Source organism: Anomaloglossus baeobatrachus, chromosome 4 (genome assembly GCF_048569485.1).
Source record: "Anomaloglossus baeobatrachus isolate aAnoBae1 chromosome 4, aAnoBae1.hap1, whole genome shotgun sequence".
NCBI lineage: Eukaryota > Metazoa > Chordata > Amphibia > Anura > Aromobatidae > Anomaloglossus > Anomaloglossus baeobatrachus.
In genome coordinates this window covers 569,588,849-569,606,716 of record NC_134356.1, presented here as the reverse complement: position 1 = coordinate 569,606,716, position 17,868 = coordinate 569,588,849, and the positions used below count along the sequence as shown (strand labels likewise).

Here is a 17,868-nt window from a genome sequence, read left to right as displayed (position 1 = left end):
AGCTCTGTCGTAATATTAAGCAGTTTTCTGTATGTATCGTAGTACAGTGTTCTTTGTGGTTGTTGTGTATGTGTTATGCGCTGCTGGTATCACGTTCCGTCGCCACTCCTCTTCCTGGCGGGGGGATATAGCTCCGCCGTGCGGTGTCTCCTCCCTTTTCTGTCTGTGGCCGCCATCGGAGCAGCAGCCCGGAGCAGGCGGTCAGCATGGTGAGGCTGAGTGTGGTGCTGGGCTTGTGCCGGGCGTCCTGAGAGTGCGGGCACGGGAGGCGGGTGTGGTGAGGAGCGGCCCGGGGTGTGCGGGGCTCGTGTGCGCGCTTATGGCCCGGGCCGGAGCCACGTTACTGCCGCGTGTGGGGGAGGCCGGGAGCCGCGTACATGGAGGCTCCGGGGTGCGCACGTGGTGGGGCGGCCGGCATTGCGGCCTATGTGTAGCAGAGCGGGGATGGCTTGCTATTATTGCACAGGACGCCGGCTATAGCTGTATATAACAGAGAGGGGAGGACTAGCATGATTAAAGGGCTTGTCCAGGAGGAAAAACCTCAGAGTGTAACCAAACACCCTATTACTAGGGATGAGCGAGTATACTCGTCACCACTCGGTAGTCGCCAAGTAGTACGGTATTCATCCTACTCGTTACTCCACGAGTATCCTTGTGATTACTCATAAGGAGTAGCGAGCCCAATGTAAGTCAATGGGAAATGTGAGTGTCTGGGGGCTGAGTAAAAGGCTGAAATGGAGGCATGATTGCTTAAAAGCTGCCGGCTTTTTTAAGCAATCAGCTGATGCATGATCCCCTCCCGGGTCCTTTGCTCCCTGGTGCTGCGCTCCCCACTACCATGCTCAGTACTGGTAATGAGCTGTGTATGTTGGGATGGCTGCAACTCCTGTAAGGAGTATAATGGAGGTCAATAGGGAAACTTAAATATTCCAGATTTCCCAAAAAATTGCTCAGTTCCCCATTGACTTCCATAATATTTGGTACATGAGTTGATCCCATCCCAACTTCACGTTGGGAACACTGAGCATGGTAGTGCTGGCTCATCACTAATAGCCTCACACTGATGGGGGGGATTCAATGTGTGCATGTTGCGTTCTGTCCCTGCAGAAATTTCTCCAGTGATTTGAACAGCACACGTGCGCTTCAAATCGCTGCAGAAAGAGTCCGTAAAGGAAAAAAAAGCCGATTTCATGCGCTCTGCGTGCAGCCCCTCCCATAGACAGAGCGGGCGCTGCATGCAGAGCGCAGGAAAGAAGTGACATGTCACTACTTAGAACGCATGCTTCGGGCAGCCGAAGCGCTGCGCTCTTAATACACCACGTGCGCACGTCTCCTGCATAATCTTCATAGATTATGCTGGGGACGCAGGACGCAAGCAGTTACGCTGCAGTGCAGATCGCAGCGTAACTGCATGCAAATACGCAACGTGCGCACATAGCCTCATACTGTGCTATGTGACTGCTGCTACTAATCAGTGGCCTCAAAGTGATCCCAGGGAATAGTTGGGGCTGGGGGTGGTAGGACTATATTTTAGAACATTCCTGTTTAATCCCTCTAAGTAACTTCTGCAGGGAAAGGGGTGAACAAAAGTCCTTTGCAGGAATTAAATCCTGTTTGAGAACTTGGTGACCCTCTGTTTTGTTTGGCTTGTCTAGTTTACTGGTTGGACATGGGCTGTACTTACAAGATCTTTACAATAGAGCTTGTAACTGCTGCTCTGAGTGCCTTCCTCAGTACAATTCAATGGTACAAACTGCCAAAAAAAGTGACTGCGTAACCCCCAACAAACTAAGCACACTGGGAGGGGGGCTGGGTGATTCTGAAGACCTAAAATGTGAACCCCTTTCTCAATTTCCTTATAAGATCCATCTGTAGAACTTAGTTTCTTCTGTTGATCGTTTTTGTTGTCTTTTATGCAATGATGGTGTAATTTGCGTCTTACCTGGCATTTGGCGACAGTTGCCTGCTGTCAGTAAGCTGGTGCCGTGGGCTGACGACCTTCTAGTCTGAGCATTAAGCGATCTGTCCTGTGTTTTCAATAGATGTGGGATATTGTGATTTCAGTTTTGTCCCCTCTCCCCCCTTCTAGGCCTGCACTCGTCCTTTGATATCGGTGTACTCCGAAAAAGGAGAAGCATCTGGCAAAAATGTGACTATGCCCGCTGTGTTCAAGGCTCCAATACGCCCAGATATTGTCAACTTTGTCCACACAAACCTGCGCAAGAACAACAGGCAGCCATATGCAGTCAGTGAACGTGCCGGTATGTATGCCCTTTACTAGAGGGGTAACATAGGGCTGTCACAGGAATGACCCAAGTATGCACTGGAAAATCTCCGTACATACACATAAGGCTGATATATTTTAAGGTTTGCAGTAGTGTCCTCCATACTGGGGGTATACGTGATCAGTGCAGGTTACATAGACCTTAAGTGAAAGTTGACAGTTCCTAAGGCCTCATTCAGATGCCTCTTTTCAATGGTCTTATGTGCTCGACGTAAAATAAGAACTTTCCGATCCCTTAGGCTCTTTTTAGGTCAGTTAAAGCCTGAACGTTTTGGTGTAACCTGTAAATAATGGCTGTATACCTGCCTGAGGCCTGACAGTACCAGTCTGTCATATGCAATATGTGATTGGGGTGATATGTACTGACATGATGAGATCCACTTCATTGGTCCGTGTTTCTGAAACTAATGATAATTGTGGAAGTTCTGATGTGTAATTGACGATTAAAAGGGAATAATGTTGTTGTAAATAATAAATGTTGACTCAGTTTCTTTCTGTTTCCAGGTCACCAGACCAGTGCCGAATCATGGGGAACAGGTAGGGCCGTTGCCCGTATTCCCCGTGTCCGTGGGGGTGGAACGCACCGCTCCGGTCAGGGTGCATTTGGAAACGTATCCTTCTGACATTACTATGTTTGTAGCTTGCAATGATGTCGTAATTTGCGTCTTACTCCACATTCTGCGACAGTTGCCTGCTGTCGTAATGCAGATGTGGACGACTGACGAAAACATTAATTCTGAGCAAGAACATTCAACGTAAGGATTTTGAATTTGTACATGAATGCTACGAAGGGTTGCTTTTTTTTCCCTTAACTCCTGCTTAGATGTGCCGTGGAGGGCGTATGTTTGCCCCTACCAAGACCTGGAGGCGCTGGCACCGTAGAGTTAATGTCACTCAGAAGAGATACGCAGTTTGCTCTGCATTAGCTGCTTCAGCCCTCCCTGCACTTGTCATGTCTAAAGGTAAGTGTATGAGTTGATACACACAGCACTTCTGGACTGGTGCACAATTAGGGTCCAAAACCATCTCACGTAGATGTACAAACTTGGCACTCAAGATCAATGTGAATAGTGGTTTTTATTCTGAAGAACCTGTAGGACCAGCAGAGATGTTTCGGTCAAAAGACCTTGATCAGTGTGTGTGCAGAGGGTCCTCAAAGTATAGTAGTGGGGCAGCTGGGTATGACACGGTGTCCACCGCTGTCTGTGACACTCCAATGCTACATAGACAGCGGTGGACACCGTGTCATACCCAGCTGTCCCACTCTCCACACTGCTATACTTTGTGTACGCACACTGAGTCTTTTGACCTAAAAGTCGTGCTTGTGCTGATCCTACAAGTTCTTCACAATAAACACTAATCACATTGCTCTTGAGTGTCAAGCTTCTTCATCTAAGGGCTCTTTCCACTTGCGTACCGCTTCCGATGTGAGCATCGGAAGCGATATGCTAATGACCCTCGGCTGTGCATGAACTGAGATGTAGGGAGCACTTTTTCCCCATCTCCTCCGTTGTCCTCCGTTGTCTGTCTGTGTGCACCGCATTGCAGTCGCGTAACATGTGAGTGCAGTGTGATTTTTTTTTTTTTTTGTTTTTTCTTTGTCGCTCCTAATTGGGAGACCCAGACAATTGGGGTGTATAATTTTTTTTTTTAACTATACACGTGAGTCGAGACTTGCATTCTGCGATTGTACAGAGCCCGATTCGTGTGGAAACTCTCATTGATTAACACTGGTGCGAGTGCAATCCGTTTTGTTTGTTTTTTTTAATCTGATCGCACTCTCATAAAAAAATTGCACATGGTAAAGTGCCCTAAAGGTAAGTGTAAGCGGGATGGTTGGTGCAGAAGTTTTCACCTATAAAGACCACTGATCTTTTGTGCAATTGCCATCCTGGCAGTGTACAATGATTCCGGATGATAAGCGAGCACGGTACACACTGATCTTCAAATCACCAGTCTTACAAACATTGGTAAATTGCTCTGCTTTCTCCATCTTTTTGCTCTCGTGAGCATACATAACCATAGCAGATGTCAAAAATCTCATTCTCCATGGTTGTGAGCCACTGATGCAAGTTAATGCTACATAGTAGCCAAATCTGAAGACCTAAAGCATTGACTGATATTTAGACAACTTTTGTTTTTCCTAAATGTTCCAATGTCACCACCTTTTTAGATGTCTTGAATCCCTTTTATATAAACCCAACCACACCTAAATCAAACGCCTATTAATTGTCTTCCACTGTATTCTGATGGGCAAGGAGGGGTTCAGTAGAGGGCTGATGGGAGTTGAAAATGGCTTTAAAACTGATTAGTCCCCTGCAAAAGGTAATGCTGCTTTATAGGTAGTGTGTGGCCTGTAATATGTATTATATGGGATACTTGGGGATAAGACTTTTTTTTTTTTTTTTTTTCTTGGCCTTCGTGGCAGTCTTCAGGAAAGTGTTCCATAACTACAGATGGGCTCTGATACAGCAAAATTACTGTCACTGTACGTGTGGCAGATGCTTTCTGGGAGAAAACAGTGATTGTGGCTCCTTAATCCCTAAATATGCTACAGAGCTGCCCCTTCACTGTATAAGGGGCAATCTACTGTAAATCATGTGGGTTTGATCGCAATACTGCTAGTTTGCTCAGTTCTGCTGCAGACCTCTTTCTACATGGCCTCATTTAGTGTCTTTCATAGTTATGACCTTACACATTGTCCACTTAGGCCACCGTATTGAGGAAATCCCAGAGGTCCCACTGGTTGTTGAAGATAAAGTTGAAAACTACAAGAAAACAAAGGAGGCAGTCCTGTTACTGAAGAAACTGAAAGCCTGGAATGACATCAAGAAGGTGAGGGACTTGACATGATGGTTTAAAAATGTTTGTTTTTTTTTTTTTTTTTGTTCACTGGATTTTTGTGCTGCTTTAAATGCTTTACTGTCAAAACAGTGGCCGCACAGATCTCCATTTGGTTATGAGACTGGTGTTCTCTGGTTAGAAGAACTTGTGCAGATGGTTAAGTGGTTAAGCTCTGACGTTATTGGTCTGCGTGCTCTTAACATTCTTCAGCCCCAGAGCACTTTCAGTTTTTGCGTTTGTTTTTTGCTCCCCCCTCTTCCGAGAGCCATAACTTTTTTTATTTTTCAGTCAATCTTGCCATATGAGGGCTTGTTTTTTGCGGGACAAGTTGTACTTTTAAATGAAACCATAAGTTTTACCATATAGTGTGCTGGGAAACAGCAAAAAGATTCCAAGTGTGGGAAAACTGCAAAAAAAGTGTGATGGCACAATAGTTTTTGGGATGTTTTATTCAGTGTTCACTATATGGTAAAACCGATGGGTATGATGCCTGAGGTCAGTGCGAGTTTGTAGACACCAAACATGTATAGGTTTACTTGTATCTAAGGGGTTAAAAAAAATTCACAAGCGTGTCCAATAAAAAGTGGCGTACGTTTTGCGCCAGGGGGCGGGGCTTAACGTGACACGCTCCATGCCGGAAAGATTTGTCAAAGGTCGTGAAGGGGTTAATACTGCACTTCTCCAAATGTTCTCCAAACTATAATGGAGCGAGTGCTCCTGTTAATCTGCTAGATGTTTTATTATAGCGCCATTTATTCCATGGCGCTTTACAAATGAAATGGGGTATACAATAATCGCCTACAATAAAAACAAATCCTGTTTTGCTTGTTTCACTTATATTAGGATCAGTCTCGATACAAATAACTGCTCTCCAGGTCTCCAAAAATAAACTTTCATAATGAACTTTGATTCCAACAATATCACTGGGCTGTTTGCTGTAATTTTAATAATCTCATGATAGAATAGTGTGATAACTGATGAGCTAGTAAACCAACAGCAACAGTCATCGATGTTCAAATGGTCTATCCCCCATCATTGACAGCTTTCAGTTTACACACTGCATAGGCAGAAAGTTGACAATGTGGGTGGGGTTATGTAGCTCATTGAGGACAAGTAGAGCTGCTACAGTGGAGTCTTAAAACTTCAGCAAAATGCCTGGTCTTAAGGGAAAAACAAATGCTGCCTATGTTTGATTTTGTCCCTATTCCCTGTGCAAGTAGCATGAATGTGACCTTGACAACCTTTAGAAATCTGCCTATCAATCTGTTAAACCTAGTTGGTCACAACCAACGTTTCACAATTTTCCCATCTTCAGTAATAACACACAGCTTTCTTTTTCGCTCCTAATTGGGAGACCCAGACAGTGGGTGTATAGCTACTGCCTCTGGAGGCCGCACAAAGAACTACACTTAAAAGTGTAAGGCCCCTCCCCTTCTGGCTATACACCCTCCCGTAGGAGTACAGATTCCTCAGTTTTAGCTTTGTGCGCAAGGAGGTCAGACACGCACGCATAGCTCCATTGTTTTTAGTCAGCAGCAGCTGCTGACTATGTCGGATGGAAGAAAAGAGGGTCTATATAGACTCCCAGCATGCTCCCTTCTCACCCCACTTATGTCGGAGGTGTTTGTAAGGTTGAGGTACCCATTGCGGGTACGGCGGCAGGAGCCCACATGCTGATTCCTTCCCCATCCCTTTTTACAGGGCTCTGGGTGAAGTGGGATTTACCGGTCTCCAGGCACAGAGACCGTGCTCCATCTACAGCCCCTGGAGAAGATGCTGGATGGAGCGGAGTACATCAGGGACATGGCCCTGCTTCCTCAAGGTACTCTGTGTCCCCGTGTATCTGGCGCTCACACCGCAGCATGCTGGGTGTTGTAGTGCGCCGGGGGACATCAGCGCTGCGGCGCCTGTGCCATGGCCTCATTCAGCTCTGCTGAAGCAGGCACATTTATGGGAATAGGCCGCGCCGGCCGCTGGGACTGCGGCGCGGCTGGCACTTGTAGTGCGCCGGGGACTTCAGCGCGGCCTGCGCTGTTACGGCGGCCGCGCTGATAACTACAGTCCCCGGCTTTTGCGGCCTGCTTCCTTTCGTTCCCGCCCCCAGACCTGCCAGTCAGGAGAGGGGCGGGACGCTGCCCACGTCTAGAACTCGGGCGCCGGCCGCTCGAACAGCGGCGCGGCTGGCACTTGCGGTGCGCCGGGGACTTCAGCGCGGCCCGCGCTTTTACGGCGGCCGCGCTGATAACTCGAGTCCCCGGCTTTTGCGGCCTGCTTTCGTTCGTTCCCGCCCACAGACCTGCCAGTCAGGAGAGGGGCGGGACGCTGGCCAGTGCATCAGCGCTGAGGGCTGGAGTCGTTTTTACATACTCCAGCCCTCACAGTCAGCACAGAGGGGACACTGTTCCCGCACTTTTGTTTTGGGAACTCCCACGGACCGCCCCTCTCCACAGAAGCCGGCAGCCATTCTTGCTGACACGCTGAGCTGCAGAGGGGAGCCGGGGAGACCCAGACAAGGCATTCTGCAGCCTCTTACCCGCTGTTCAGCGGGCGGTAAGCAGCCCTCAGGGCTCACCCCCTCTTGTGCTCGTAGTATTCTTAGTATTTTGTTTCTACAAATACTTTGTACTGCATAGCGCTGGTCGCCCTTTGGCTATAGACTCTCTCACATGCAGAGAGCCAGCAGCATGTCGCCCGTAAAACGCAAGGGTGCCAAAGCACAGACATTATATGCTTCCTGCACCGCATGTGGGACTTTTCTACCGGCAGGCTCCACGGACCCCCATTGTGTGCAGTGCTCGGCCCCTGCGGCGCTTGCACAGTCGGGACCTCTGCTGGACGTGTCCCAGGGTGTACCACCTGTGAATGCTGTCCAGGTGACAGGAACTGAGTTTGCAGCTTTTGCTGACAGAATGTCTCTCACTATGTCACAAATTCTTGACACATTGCGAGCTAGGCCTGTACTTCAGACCACGGACACTGTGCATGTATTGCCCCCTGGTCCCCCTCAGCTCCTAGCTCCGGGACGGGCATCTACACCTCAGGGTGAAGACTCTGACTCGGACGATGGCCCCGGGCAGCCTAAGCGGGCTCGTTATGACGGGCCCTCACATTCATCTCAATGGTCTGGATCCCAGCGGGATGAATCTATGGGTGATGAGGCGGACTTAACTGATCAGGATTCTGATCCAGGGACCGCTCTCAATCTAGATACACCAGATGGTGACGCAATAGTTAATGATCTTATATTTAACATCAATAAGATGTTGAATATTTCCCCACCAGCTCCTCCTGTAGAGGAGTCAGCTTCGCAGCACGAGAGAATCCATTTCAGATACCCTAAGCGTACATTAAGCACTTTTCTGGACCACGCTGACTTCAGAGACGCAATCCAGAAACCCCACGCTTATCCTGAAAGGCGTTTTCCTAAACGACTTAAAGATACACGCTACCCTTTTCCCTCTGAAGTGGTCAAGGGTTGGACCCAGTGTCCAAAAGTGGATCCTCCAATTTCCAGGCTTGCAGCCAGATCCTTGGTTGCTGTTGAAGATGGAGCGGCACTTAAAGATGCCACTGACAGGCAGATGGAGCTCTGGCTGAAATCCATCTATGAAGCGATTGGAGCGTCATTAGCGCCTTCTTTTGCGGCCGTATGGGCACTCCAAGCTATCACGGCCGGGCTTGCGCGAGTCGACTCAGTCACACGTGCATTTGCCCCGCAGGTAGCACCATTGACCTCGCAAATGGCGGCATTCGCGTCGTACGCGATTAATGCTGTTCTTGACGCTACAAGCCGCACGGCAGTGGCGTCAGCCAACTCAGTTGTTTTGCGTAGGGCTCTGTGGTTGAGACATTGGAAAGCAGATTCTCATTCCAAGAAGTGCTTAACCAATTTGCCTTTTTCTCGTGACCGATTGTTTGGAGAGCGTTTGGATGAAATCATCAAACACTCCAAGGGTAAGGACTCTTCCTTACCGCAACACAGACAAAACAAGCCCCAACAGAGGAGGGGTCAGTCTGGTTATCGGTCCTTTCGAGGACAGGGCAGGTCCCAATTCGCCTCGTCAAAAAAGACTCAAAAGGACCAGAGACGTTCAAATTCTTGGAGGTCTCAGTCACGCCCAAAAAGACCAGCCGGAGGAACCGTTGCCAAAACGACGTCCTCCTGACTTGCGGTCTCCGATGCCCACACCCGCGGTCGGTGGGAGGCTGTCCCACTTTGGCGACATTTGGCTAGCAAATGTCAAAGACCGTTGGGTGAGAGATATTCTATCTCACGGGTACAGGATAGAGTTCAGTTCTCGTCCGCCAACTCGTTTCTTCAGAACTTCTCCACCACCAGACCGAGCCGATGCTCTGTTGCAGGCGGTGGCCGCTCTAAAGGCGGAAGGAGTGGTGACCTCCGTCCCTCTTCAGGAACAGGGTCACGGTTTTTACTCCAATCTGTTTGTGGTCCCAAAAAAGGACGGATCGTATCGTCCCGTCCTGGATCTGAAGTTGCTCAACAGACACGTAAAAGTCAGGAGGTTCCGGATGGAATCCCTACGCTCCGTCATAGCCTCAATGTCTCAGGGAGATTTTCTAGCATCAATAGACATCAAAGATGCGTATCTCCACGTGCCGATTGCACCAGAGCATCAGCGTTTCCTACGTTTCGTCATACACGACGAGCACCTACAGTTCGTAGCGTTACTCTTCGGTCTGGCAACAGCCCCCCGGGTCTTCACCAAAGTCATGGCAGCAGTAGTAGCTGTTCTGCACTCGCAGGGTCACTCGGTCATCCCGTACCTAGACGACCTGCTTATAAAGGCATCCTCTCAAGAAGCATGCCAACACAGTCTGAAGGTGGCGCTAGACACTCTCCAGACTTTCGGGTGGATTATCAACTTTCCAAAGTCTCATCTAACCCCGACCCAATCTCTGACTTATCTTGGCATGGAGTTTCATACTCTATCAGCGATAGTGAGGCTTCCACTGGACAAGCAGTGCTCGCTACGGACTGGAGTGCAATCTCTCCTTCAGAGCCAGTCGCACTCACTGAGGCGCCTCATGCATTTCCTAGGAAAGATGGTAGCAGCAATGGAGGCAGTCCCGTTCGCGCAGTTTCATCTGCGCCCTCTCCAATGGGACATTCTGCGCCAATGGGATGGGAAATCGACGTCCCTCGACAGGACTGTCTCCCTCTCTCAGACTGCCAAGGACTCTCTACGTTGGTGGCTTCTCCCCAACTCATTGTCACAGGGAAAGTCGTTCCTTCCCCCGTCCTGGGCAGTGGTCACGACAGATGCGAGCCTATCAGGGTGGGGAGCGGTGTTTCTCCACCACAGGGCTCAGGGGACGTGGACTCAGGAAGAGTCCACCTTGCAGATCAATGTTCTGGAAATCAGAGCAATCTATCTTGCCCTGCGAGCCTTCCAACAATGGCTGGAAGGCAAGCAGATTCGGATTCAGTCGGACAATTCCACGGCGGTGGCGTACATCAACCACCAAGGGGGAACACGCAGTCGCCAAGCTTTTCAAGAAGTCCAGCGGATTTTGACGTGGGTGGAAAGCAGAGCGTCCACCATATCTGCAGTTCACATCCCAGGCGTGGAAAACTGGGAAGCAGACTTTCTCAGTCGCCAGGGCATGGACGCAGGAGAATGGTCCCTTCACCCGGACGTGTTTCAACAGATCTGTTGCCGCTGGGGGTCGCCGGACGTCGATCTGATGGCGTCACGGCACAACAACAAGGTCCCAGTTTTCATGGCACGGTCTCACGATCACCGAGCGCTGGCGGCAGACGCCTTGGTTCAGGATTGGTCGCAATTCCGACTCCCCTATGTGTTCCCACCTCTAGCATTGTTACCCAGAGTTCTCCGGAAAATCAAGTCCGACTGCCAGCGAGCCATACTCGTCGCTCCAAATTGGCCAAGAAGGTCGTGGTACCCGGATCTGTGGCATCTCACGGTAGGCCAACCGTGGGCACTACCAGACCGTCCAGATCTGCTGTCTCAAGGGCCGTTTTTCCATCTGAATTCTGCGGCCCTGAACCTGACTGTGTGGCCATTGAGTCCTGGATCCTAGCGGCCTCAGGTTTATCTCAGGGAGTTGTTGCCACAATGAGACAGGCTAGAAAACCATCCTCAGCTAAGATCTATCACAGGACGTGGAAGATATTCTTAGCGTGGTGCTTGGCTCAAGGGTTTTCTCCCTGGCCATTTGCATTGCCAATTTTTCTTTCCTTCCTGCAGTCTGGGTTGGAAAAAGGTTTGTCCCTTAGCTCGCTTAAGGGTCAAGTCTCCGCGTTATCCGTATTCTTTCAGAAGCGCTTGGCACAGCTTTCTAAAGTACGCACGTTTCTCCAAGGAGTTTGTCATATCGTTCCTCCTTACAGACGGCCATTGGAACCCTGGGATCTGAACAAGGTTCTCCTTGCTCTTCAAAAGCCGCCTTTCGAGCCTTTGAAAGAGGTTCCCCTTTCTCGGCTTTCACAAAAGGTAGTTTTTCTTGTAGCGGTCACGTCTCTTCGAAGAGTGTCCGAGCTGGCGGCGTTATCTTGCAAATCTCCCTTCCTGGTATTTCACCAAGACAAGGTAGTACTGCGTCCAATTCCAGAGTTTTCTCCCAAGGTGGTTTCTTCCTTTCATCTCAATCAGGATATCACTTTGCCATCTTTGTGTCCGCATCCAGTTCACCAATTTGAAAAGGGTTTACATCTGTTGGACCTGGTGAGAGCACTCAGGATTTACATTTCTCGCACGGCGCCTCTACGCCGTTCGGATGCGCTCTTTGTCCTAGTCGCTGGTCAGCATAAGGGATCGCAAGCTTCCAAATCCACCCTGGCGCGGTGGATCAAGGAACCAATTCTTCACACATACCGTTCTGCTGGGCTTCAGATTCCATCTGGACTGAAGGCCCATTCTACCAGAGCCGTTGGTGCGTCCTGGGCGTTGAGGCATCAGGCTACGGCTCAGCAAGTGTGCCAGGCGGCTACCTGGTCGAGTCTGCACACGTTTACCAAACACTATCAAGTGCATACCTACGCTTCGGCAGACGCCAGCCTAGGTAGACAGGTCCTTCAGGCGGCGGTGGCCCACCTGTAGGAAGAGGCTGTATGACAGCCCGTTCATGTGGTATCTTTTTACCCACCCAGGGACTGCTTTTGGACGTCCCACTGTCTGGGTCTCCCAATTAGGAGCGAAAAAGAAGGGAATTTTGTTTACTTACCGTAAATTCCTTTTCTTCTAGCTCCAATTGGGAGACCCAGCACCCGCCCTATCTGTTTTTAGGGTTTCGTTTTTTCGGGTGCACATGTTGTTCACGTTGTTTCTTAAGTTCTCCGATCTAGTTATCGGATTGAATTTGTTTTTGAAACTGTTATTGGCTTTCCTCCTTCTTGCTTTGGTACTAAAACTGAGGAATCTGTACTCCTACGGGAGGGTGTATAGCCAGAAGGGGAGGGGCCTTACACTTTTAAGTGTAGTTCTTTGTGCGGCCTCCAGAGGCAGTAGCTATACACCCACTGTCTGGGTCTCCCAATTGGAGCTAGAAGAAAAGGAATTTACGGTAAGTAAACAAAATTCCCTTCTTTCCGTCCAGGTCTATGCTTCCCAACGTATTCGTGCTGGTAAAGGTAAAATGAGGAACCGTCGCCGCATCCAGCGCAGAGGACCTTGTGTCATCTACAATGAAGATAATGGCATTGTTAAAGCCTTCAGAAACATCCCAGGTACTATGAACAGTTTTTTAAGGGCCCGTGCACGCAATCAGTGTTAGCAGCGTTTTGGGCACAGTGTTCGGTTTGGGTTTTTTTTTTTTTCCGGCATCCAAAATAACGCGTTTGTACAGTAAAAGCACAGTGCATCGGATTTATAGAAATCTGCCCACTGGGCTTTTCTACTGACCAGAGTGCAGGTTTCCTATCCGCAGCACGTCCATATCTCCTGTGGAGATGCTTAAGTCTCCTATGTAAGAACACAACGAAAATACGTCATCTAGAACGCTATTAATCCTTATCATTGCATGTACCCTAAGATGTCAGCTGAGGAATGATGATCTTCCACTTCATTGGTCCGTGTTTCTGAAACCTGTGATTTTATGGAAGTTCTGACCCTGTTGTAAATAAAAAAAAATTAACTCACTTGACTGCTGTTTCCCCCTAAGAGTACCGTATATACTCATGTATGAGCCCACTCTTTCAGCACTAGTTTTTCACAAAAAAAAACTGGGGGTGGGGATGAGGGTGTGTTTTTATAATCTGGAGAAAGCTTACTAGGTTGACTCAGCAGAGCAGGGTCACAGGACGGAGTGTCGGTGATACCGTGGCTCTGGGGTGTTGCAGAGGTGTCGCGGCTGAGGAGGGTTGGCGATACTGCGGGCTCAGGGGTGTCATGGCAGGCGCCATTGAGCCTCCCGGTGGCGAACCCCATTGTGGCTGCCAGGGGTCTCCTTTGAGCACACTGGCAGTTGATGTGATAGACTTCAAGAGAATGGCTGCGGACACAACACATGCGCAGATTAAGATCTCTGCTCTTCGATCTCAGTCTGTGTATTCGCCGCTTCTGCGACTATTTTATTGAAGTCTGTCGTGATAACAACTGGCAGGCTCAATAGAGCTCTCAGCCGGCCGGCAGGCTCAATAGCACCTGCCGTGACACCCCTGAGCCCCCGCAGTATCACCTACCCTCCTGAGCCATGACATCTCGAGCCTGAAGTATTGGCAACCTTCCGTCCTTAGCTGCGTACACGCCCGTCCTCCGAGCCCGTAGCATCTCCGAGCCAGCCTCCTGATCTGCTCCACCGCCGTGCTGCTCTGGTGAGCTAATATATACTAGTATTATAAGACTGAGCCCCTTCTGTAAATTTGGGGTACGTCTTATACTAAAGTCAATAAGTTTTCCCAGGTTGTTTTTTTTTTTTTTTTGTTGTTGAAAATTTGGTGCCTCGGCTTAATTTCTGGTTGGCTTATACTAAAGTATATACTGTAATTTTTGTCCACCTTCTAGGAATCACACTCCTTGGTGTCAACAAACTGAACCTTTTGAGATTGGCTCCCGGTGGTCATGTTGGACGGTTCTGCATTTGGACAGAAAGCGCCTTCCGCAAACTGGATGACCTCTATGGCACATGGCGCAAAGCAGCTACCCTGAAGGCAGATTACAAGTATGTACTGATCAATTTATATAGGCGTCATGAAGATCCTGATGGAATGTGTTTCTGATATTAGACTTGTTTTTTAATATCTTGCTGTTTTATGATGAGCGAAACTTCTGGTCCGTGTTTCTGATATGCCATGATATTTGTAGAAGTTCTGAATGACAGCAGTCTGCCTGCTTATACCATGGAAATCTCAAGAGCAATGCTATTTCTAATGTGTAATTCTTTATCTGCAGCCTTCCTATGCACAAAATGACAAACACAGATCTCAGCCGTATCCTGAAGAGTCAAGAAATCCAGAAGGTTCTGCGTCATCCAATGTAAGGGTTTTGTTTTTTTTCTATCATGGAAGCACTTATTGTGTTTATATTACCATTTTAATTGTATGATGATTTCCACTTCATTGGTCCGTGTTTCTGAAACTTTGTGACTTGAACGGAAGCTCTGACTGCTCAAAAGTAGATAAGGCCTTATTGCCAGTGTGTAAAGGGTAAAACTGACTTTATATGTACTTCAATTACAGCAAGAGGGTTAAGCGCAGAGAACTCAAGAAGAACCCACTGAAGAACTTGAGAATTATGATGAGGCTCAATCCATATGCAAAGACTGCAAAACGCAACGCCATCCTGCGCCAGGCTGAGAACGTGAGTATTGGACCTCCTCACTTACAAGTTTGGCATGCTCCGTACTTTACTATTTACACTGCTTGTAATCGAGGCATAGTTTAATGTGCATTAAAGCAACTGTTTAGACGTGTATTTTGTTTTCATTTTTCCAAATCTACTGAAATCTAAGATTGTAACACTTGTCAATTTGTTTTTAGTCTAAAACAAAACTGCAAAAGCGGGAAGCCGTAGCAGCCAAGGCCGCAGCAGCAAAGCAGGCAGCCGCCGCCAAGGAGGCACCAGCAGCCAAACCTGCAGCAACGAAATCCGCAGCAGCGCCCAAGACCACAAAAGCAGCAGCAACCAAGGCCACAAAAGCTGCAGCAGCGAAGAAATCTTAAATCTGACTTGTTAAAGTTCAGCACTTTAGATTCATTCTCAATAAATGCTGTTTAATATGAAATGTTTGGGTTTTCATTTTAATTCCTTTGTTTTTAAGGGCTTTGTAAGTAAAATATTATCAACCATAGGAATCACATTAATGATTTAATATAATGGCCATTGAAGCCACTTCAACAAGAAGGGCAAGCATGTAAGCAGTTAAAAAGAATATAATTAGATTGTCCATATCATAATGCAGCGCTAAATTAATATTCAGACATAGCTTTGATATTAAACGAGTAAAGAATTGTACTTGTGCACTCATTATATACAACCTAGTCATTAGAGATGGGCGAATATTCGGGTTCTAATTATTCAAGCTGAATAATTTTATAATTGTGTATTCATACTGAATAACGAATCCAATGCAAGTCAATGGGAAACTCAATTTTCTGGAATACGTTGGAAGTGGGTCAGGAAGGGCTGTAAAAATGCAGCAATGGATAGCAAACTACTGAAACTATTTGACTTATGTGGATTAAAGTGGGAATATTACTTGCTGAGATTCTCCTTTGCTGTCAGACTGCATCCTGGTCTGATCATTAGATCTCATGCATATTCACTGCTTCCCCTGCCCATCCTCTGACTGCTGCTGTGATTGGCTGCAGATAGACTGCCGGCATCTGTGATTGGTTGCCCTCACAGTAGCTGTCTGGGGCAGGACTGAGTGTACAAATAAACAATTTGAAAAAATTGCGCGGAGTTCCTTGTATACTGATATCCAGTGCAGATGAAGCAGACCTCTACAGGCTGCAACCTGTGTTACCTTGGCTGTATCAAAATGAGGGACCCCCCATGCAACTTTTTTTTCTTTTATTTTTTAAAAGGCATGCGTTTTTTGTTTTTTCTTCAGCGCTCTATTGGGAGACCCAGACGATTGGGGTATAGCTACTGCCCTCCGGAGGCCACACAAAGCACTACACTAAAAAGTGCAAGGCCCCTCCCCTTCTGGCTATACCCCCCCGTGGTATCACGGGTTCTCCAGTTTTCAAGCTTTGTGCGAAGGAGGTCAGACATCCACGCATAGCTCCACAGATTTTAGTCAGCAGTAGCTGCTGACTATTTCGGATGGAAGAAAAGAGGGCCCATATAGGGCCCCCAGCATGCTCCCTTCTCACCCATTGATGGTGTTGTAAGGTTGAGGTACCTATTGCTGGTACGGAGGCTGGAGCCCACATGCTGCTTTCCTTCCACATCCCCCTGAGGGGCTCTGTGGAAGTGGGATCCTGCCGGCCTCAAAGCTCTGACGCCGGGCTCCATCCACAGACCCATTTGAACCTGCTGGATACGGAGCTGGAGTACCGTTCAGGGACATGGCCCTGCACCATTACAGGTACTCTGTGTCCCCGTACACACAGGCACAGCACACTCCAGACTTGCTGGGTGTGCTAGTGCGCCGGGGACAGTAATGGGTTACAGTCACTGCAGCTTTGCTGAGTGACTTTGTGTTTTGGGAACTACCGCGCCGGACGCTCCGGGAGCGGCGGCGCGGCTGGGACTTGTAGTTCGCCGGGGACTGGGCGCCGACCGCGCTTTTACGGCGGCGGCGCTTATAAATCCAGTCCCCGGCTTCTGCGGCCTAGTGCCGCTTCGTTCCCGCCCCCTCCCTGTCACTCAGGGAAGGGGACAGGCGCTGAGCAATCAGCAGCGCCGAGGGCTGGAGCCTTTTTACATGCTCCAGCCCTCTCACTGCACACTGTCGGACGCCGGATTCCCGCTCTGCCTTGAGGGCACGCCCACGGCCCGCCCCTCCTCACATGAGTTGGGGAAGAAGCCGGCAGCCATTACTGCAGTCCGAGCTCGGACTTTCGGCACCAAGGCAGGACGGTGGCGATCATACACCCGCTTATAGGCGGGCGGTAAGCGGCACACATAGTGCTGACCACAATATATATGCAGTGTATACATGTGTTGTTTTTAACTGCATAGGTCGCTATATGCCCGCTGGGGGAGCGACACATCAGCAGCAGGAAAGCAGGTGTGCTAAGGCACAGGCTTTCTAGGCTGCTTGTATTGCACGACTGAGGTGTTCATTTGTGTTTATGCTTATATGCTATACATTGCACTGTACAGTCGCTAGTCTTAGCTATATTCTCATGAAATGGCTAGACTACAGCAGCAGAAAACCAAGGGTGCTGGGGCACAGGTTTTTTTCTATGCTGCTTGTATTGCATGGGCTGCAGTGTGCATTTGTACTTGTGCTTGTATGCCATACATAGCACTGTATGGTCACTCTTCTGGGCCATATTCCCCGAGATGACTAGTCTACAGCAGCAGAAGAGCTGGGGTGCCAGGGCACAGGCTTCTATGCTGCTGGTATTGCATGTGCTGCAGTGTTCATTTGTACTTGTATGCTATACATTGCACTGTAGGGTCACTCTTCTGGGCTATATTCCCCTAGATGACTAGTATACAGCAGCAGAAGAGCAGGGGTGCCAGGGCACAGGCTTCTATGCTGCTTGTATTGCTTGTGCTGCAGTGGTCATTTGTACTTTATGCCTGTATGCTATACATTGCACTGTACGGTCACCAATCTTGGCTATATACTTCTAGATAGCT

The 17,868-nt window shown here is 48.6% G+C and overlaps 1 protein-coding gene and 6 non-coding genes across 7 annotated transcripts; all 7 read left to right on the top strand.

The window, feature by feature from the left end:
- Nucleotides 1-101: 101 nt before the first annotated feature.
- Nucleotides 102-15,331, top strand: RPL4 (ribosomal protein L4). The gene is made up of 10 exons (XM_075346056.1): nucleotides 102-209; nucleotides 2,090-2,261; nucleotides 2,789-2,895; nucleotides 3,108-3,246; nucleotides 4,995-5,119; nucleotides 12,707-12,836; nucleotides 14,113-14,269; nucleotides 14,500-14,583; nucleotides 14,787-14,907; nucleotides 15,087-15,331. The coding sequence occupies exons 1-10, from the start codon at nucleotides 207-209 to the stop codon at nucleotides 15,267-15,269; spliced, it is 1,221 nt and encodes a 406-aa protein (XP_075202171.1). The 5' UTR covers nucleotides 102-206; the 3' UTR covers nucleotides 15,270-15,331.
- Nucleotides 1,915-2,013, top strand: LOC142304874 (small nucleolar RNA SNORD16). Its single transcript, XR_012753518.1, has one exon. It is a non-coding gene; the product is annotated as a small nucleolar RNA SNORD16 (small nucleolar RNA).
- LOC142304867 (small nucleolar RNA SNORD18) lies at nucleotides 2,647-2,717 on the top strand. Its single transcript, XR_012753511.1, has one exon. It is a non-coding gene; the product is annotated as a small nucleolar RNA SNORD18 (small nucleolar RNA).
- Nucleotides 2,927-3,027, top strand: LOC142304873 (small nucleolar RNA SNORD16). Its single transcript, XR_012753517.1, has one exon. It is a non-coding gene; the product is annotated as a small nucleolar RNA SNORD16 (small nucleolar RNA).
- Nucleotides 13,151-13,221, top strand: LOC142304868 (small nucleolar RNA SNORD18). Its single transcript, XR_012753512.1, has one exon. It is a non-coding gene; the product is annotated as a small nucleolar RNA SNORD18 (small nucleolar RNA).
- LOC142304870 (small nucleolar RNA SNORD18) lies at nucleotides 14,356-14,425 on the top strand. Its single transcript, XR_012753514.1, has one exon. It is a non-coding gene; the product is annotated as a small nucleolar RNA SNORD18 (small nucleolar RNA).
- LOC142304869 (small nucleolar RNA SNORD18) lies at nucleotides 14,644-14,715 on the top strand. The gene has a single exon (XR_012753513.1). It is a non-coding gene; the product is annotated as a small nucleolar RNA SNORD18 (small nucleolar RNA).
- Nucleotides 15,332-17,868: the final 2,537 nt, after the last annotated feature.

Bases quoted from the DNA above. Each gene is read 5' to 3' on its own strand.
- RPL4 (XM_075346056.1), top strand. The intron at 2,262-2,788 runs GTATGTATGCCC...TTCTGTTTCCAG, and splicing joins TGCAGTCAGTGAACGTGCCG to GTCACCAGACCAGTGCCGAA. The intron at 14,584-14,786 runs GTAAGGGTTTTG...CTTCAATTACAG, and splicing joins AAGGTTCTGCGTCATCCAAT to CAAGAGGGTTAAGCGCAGAG.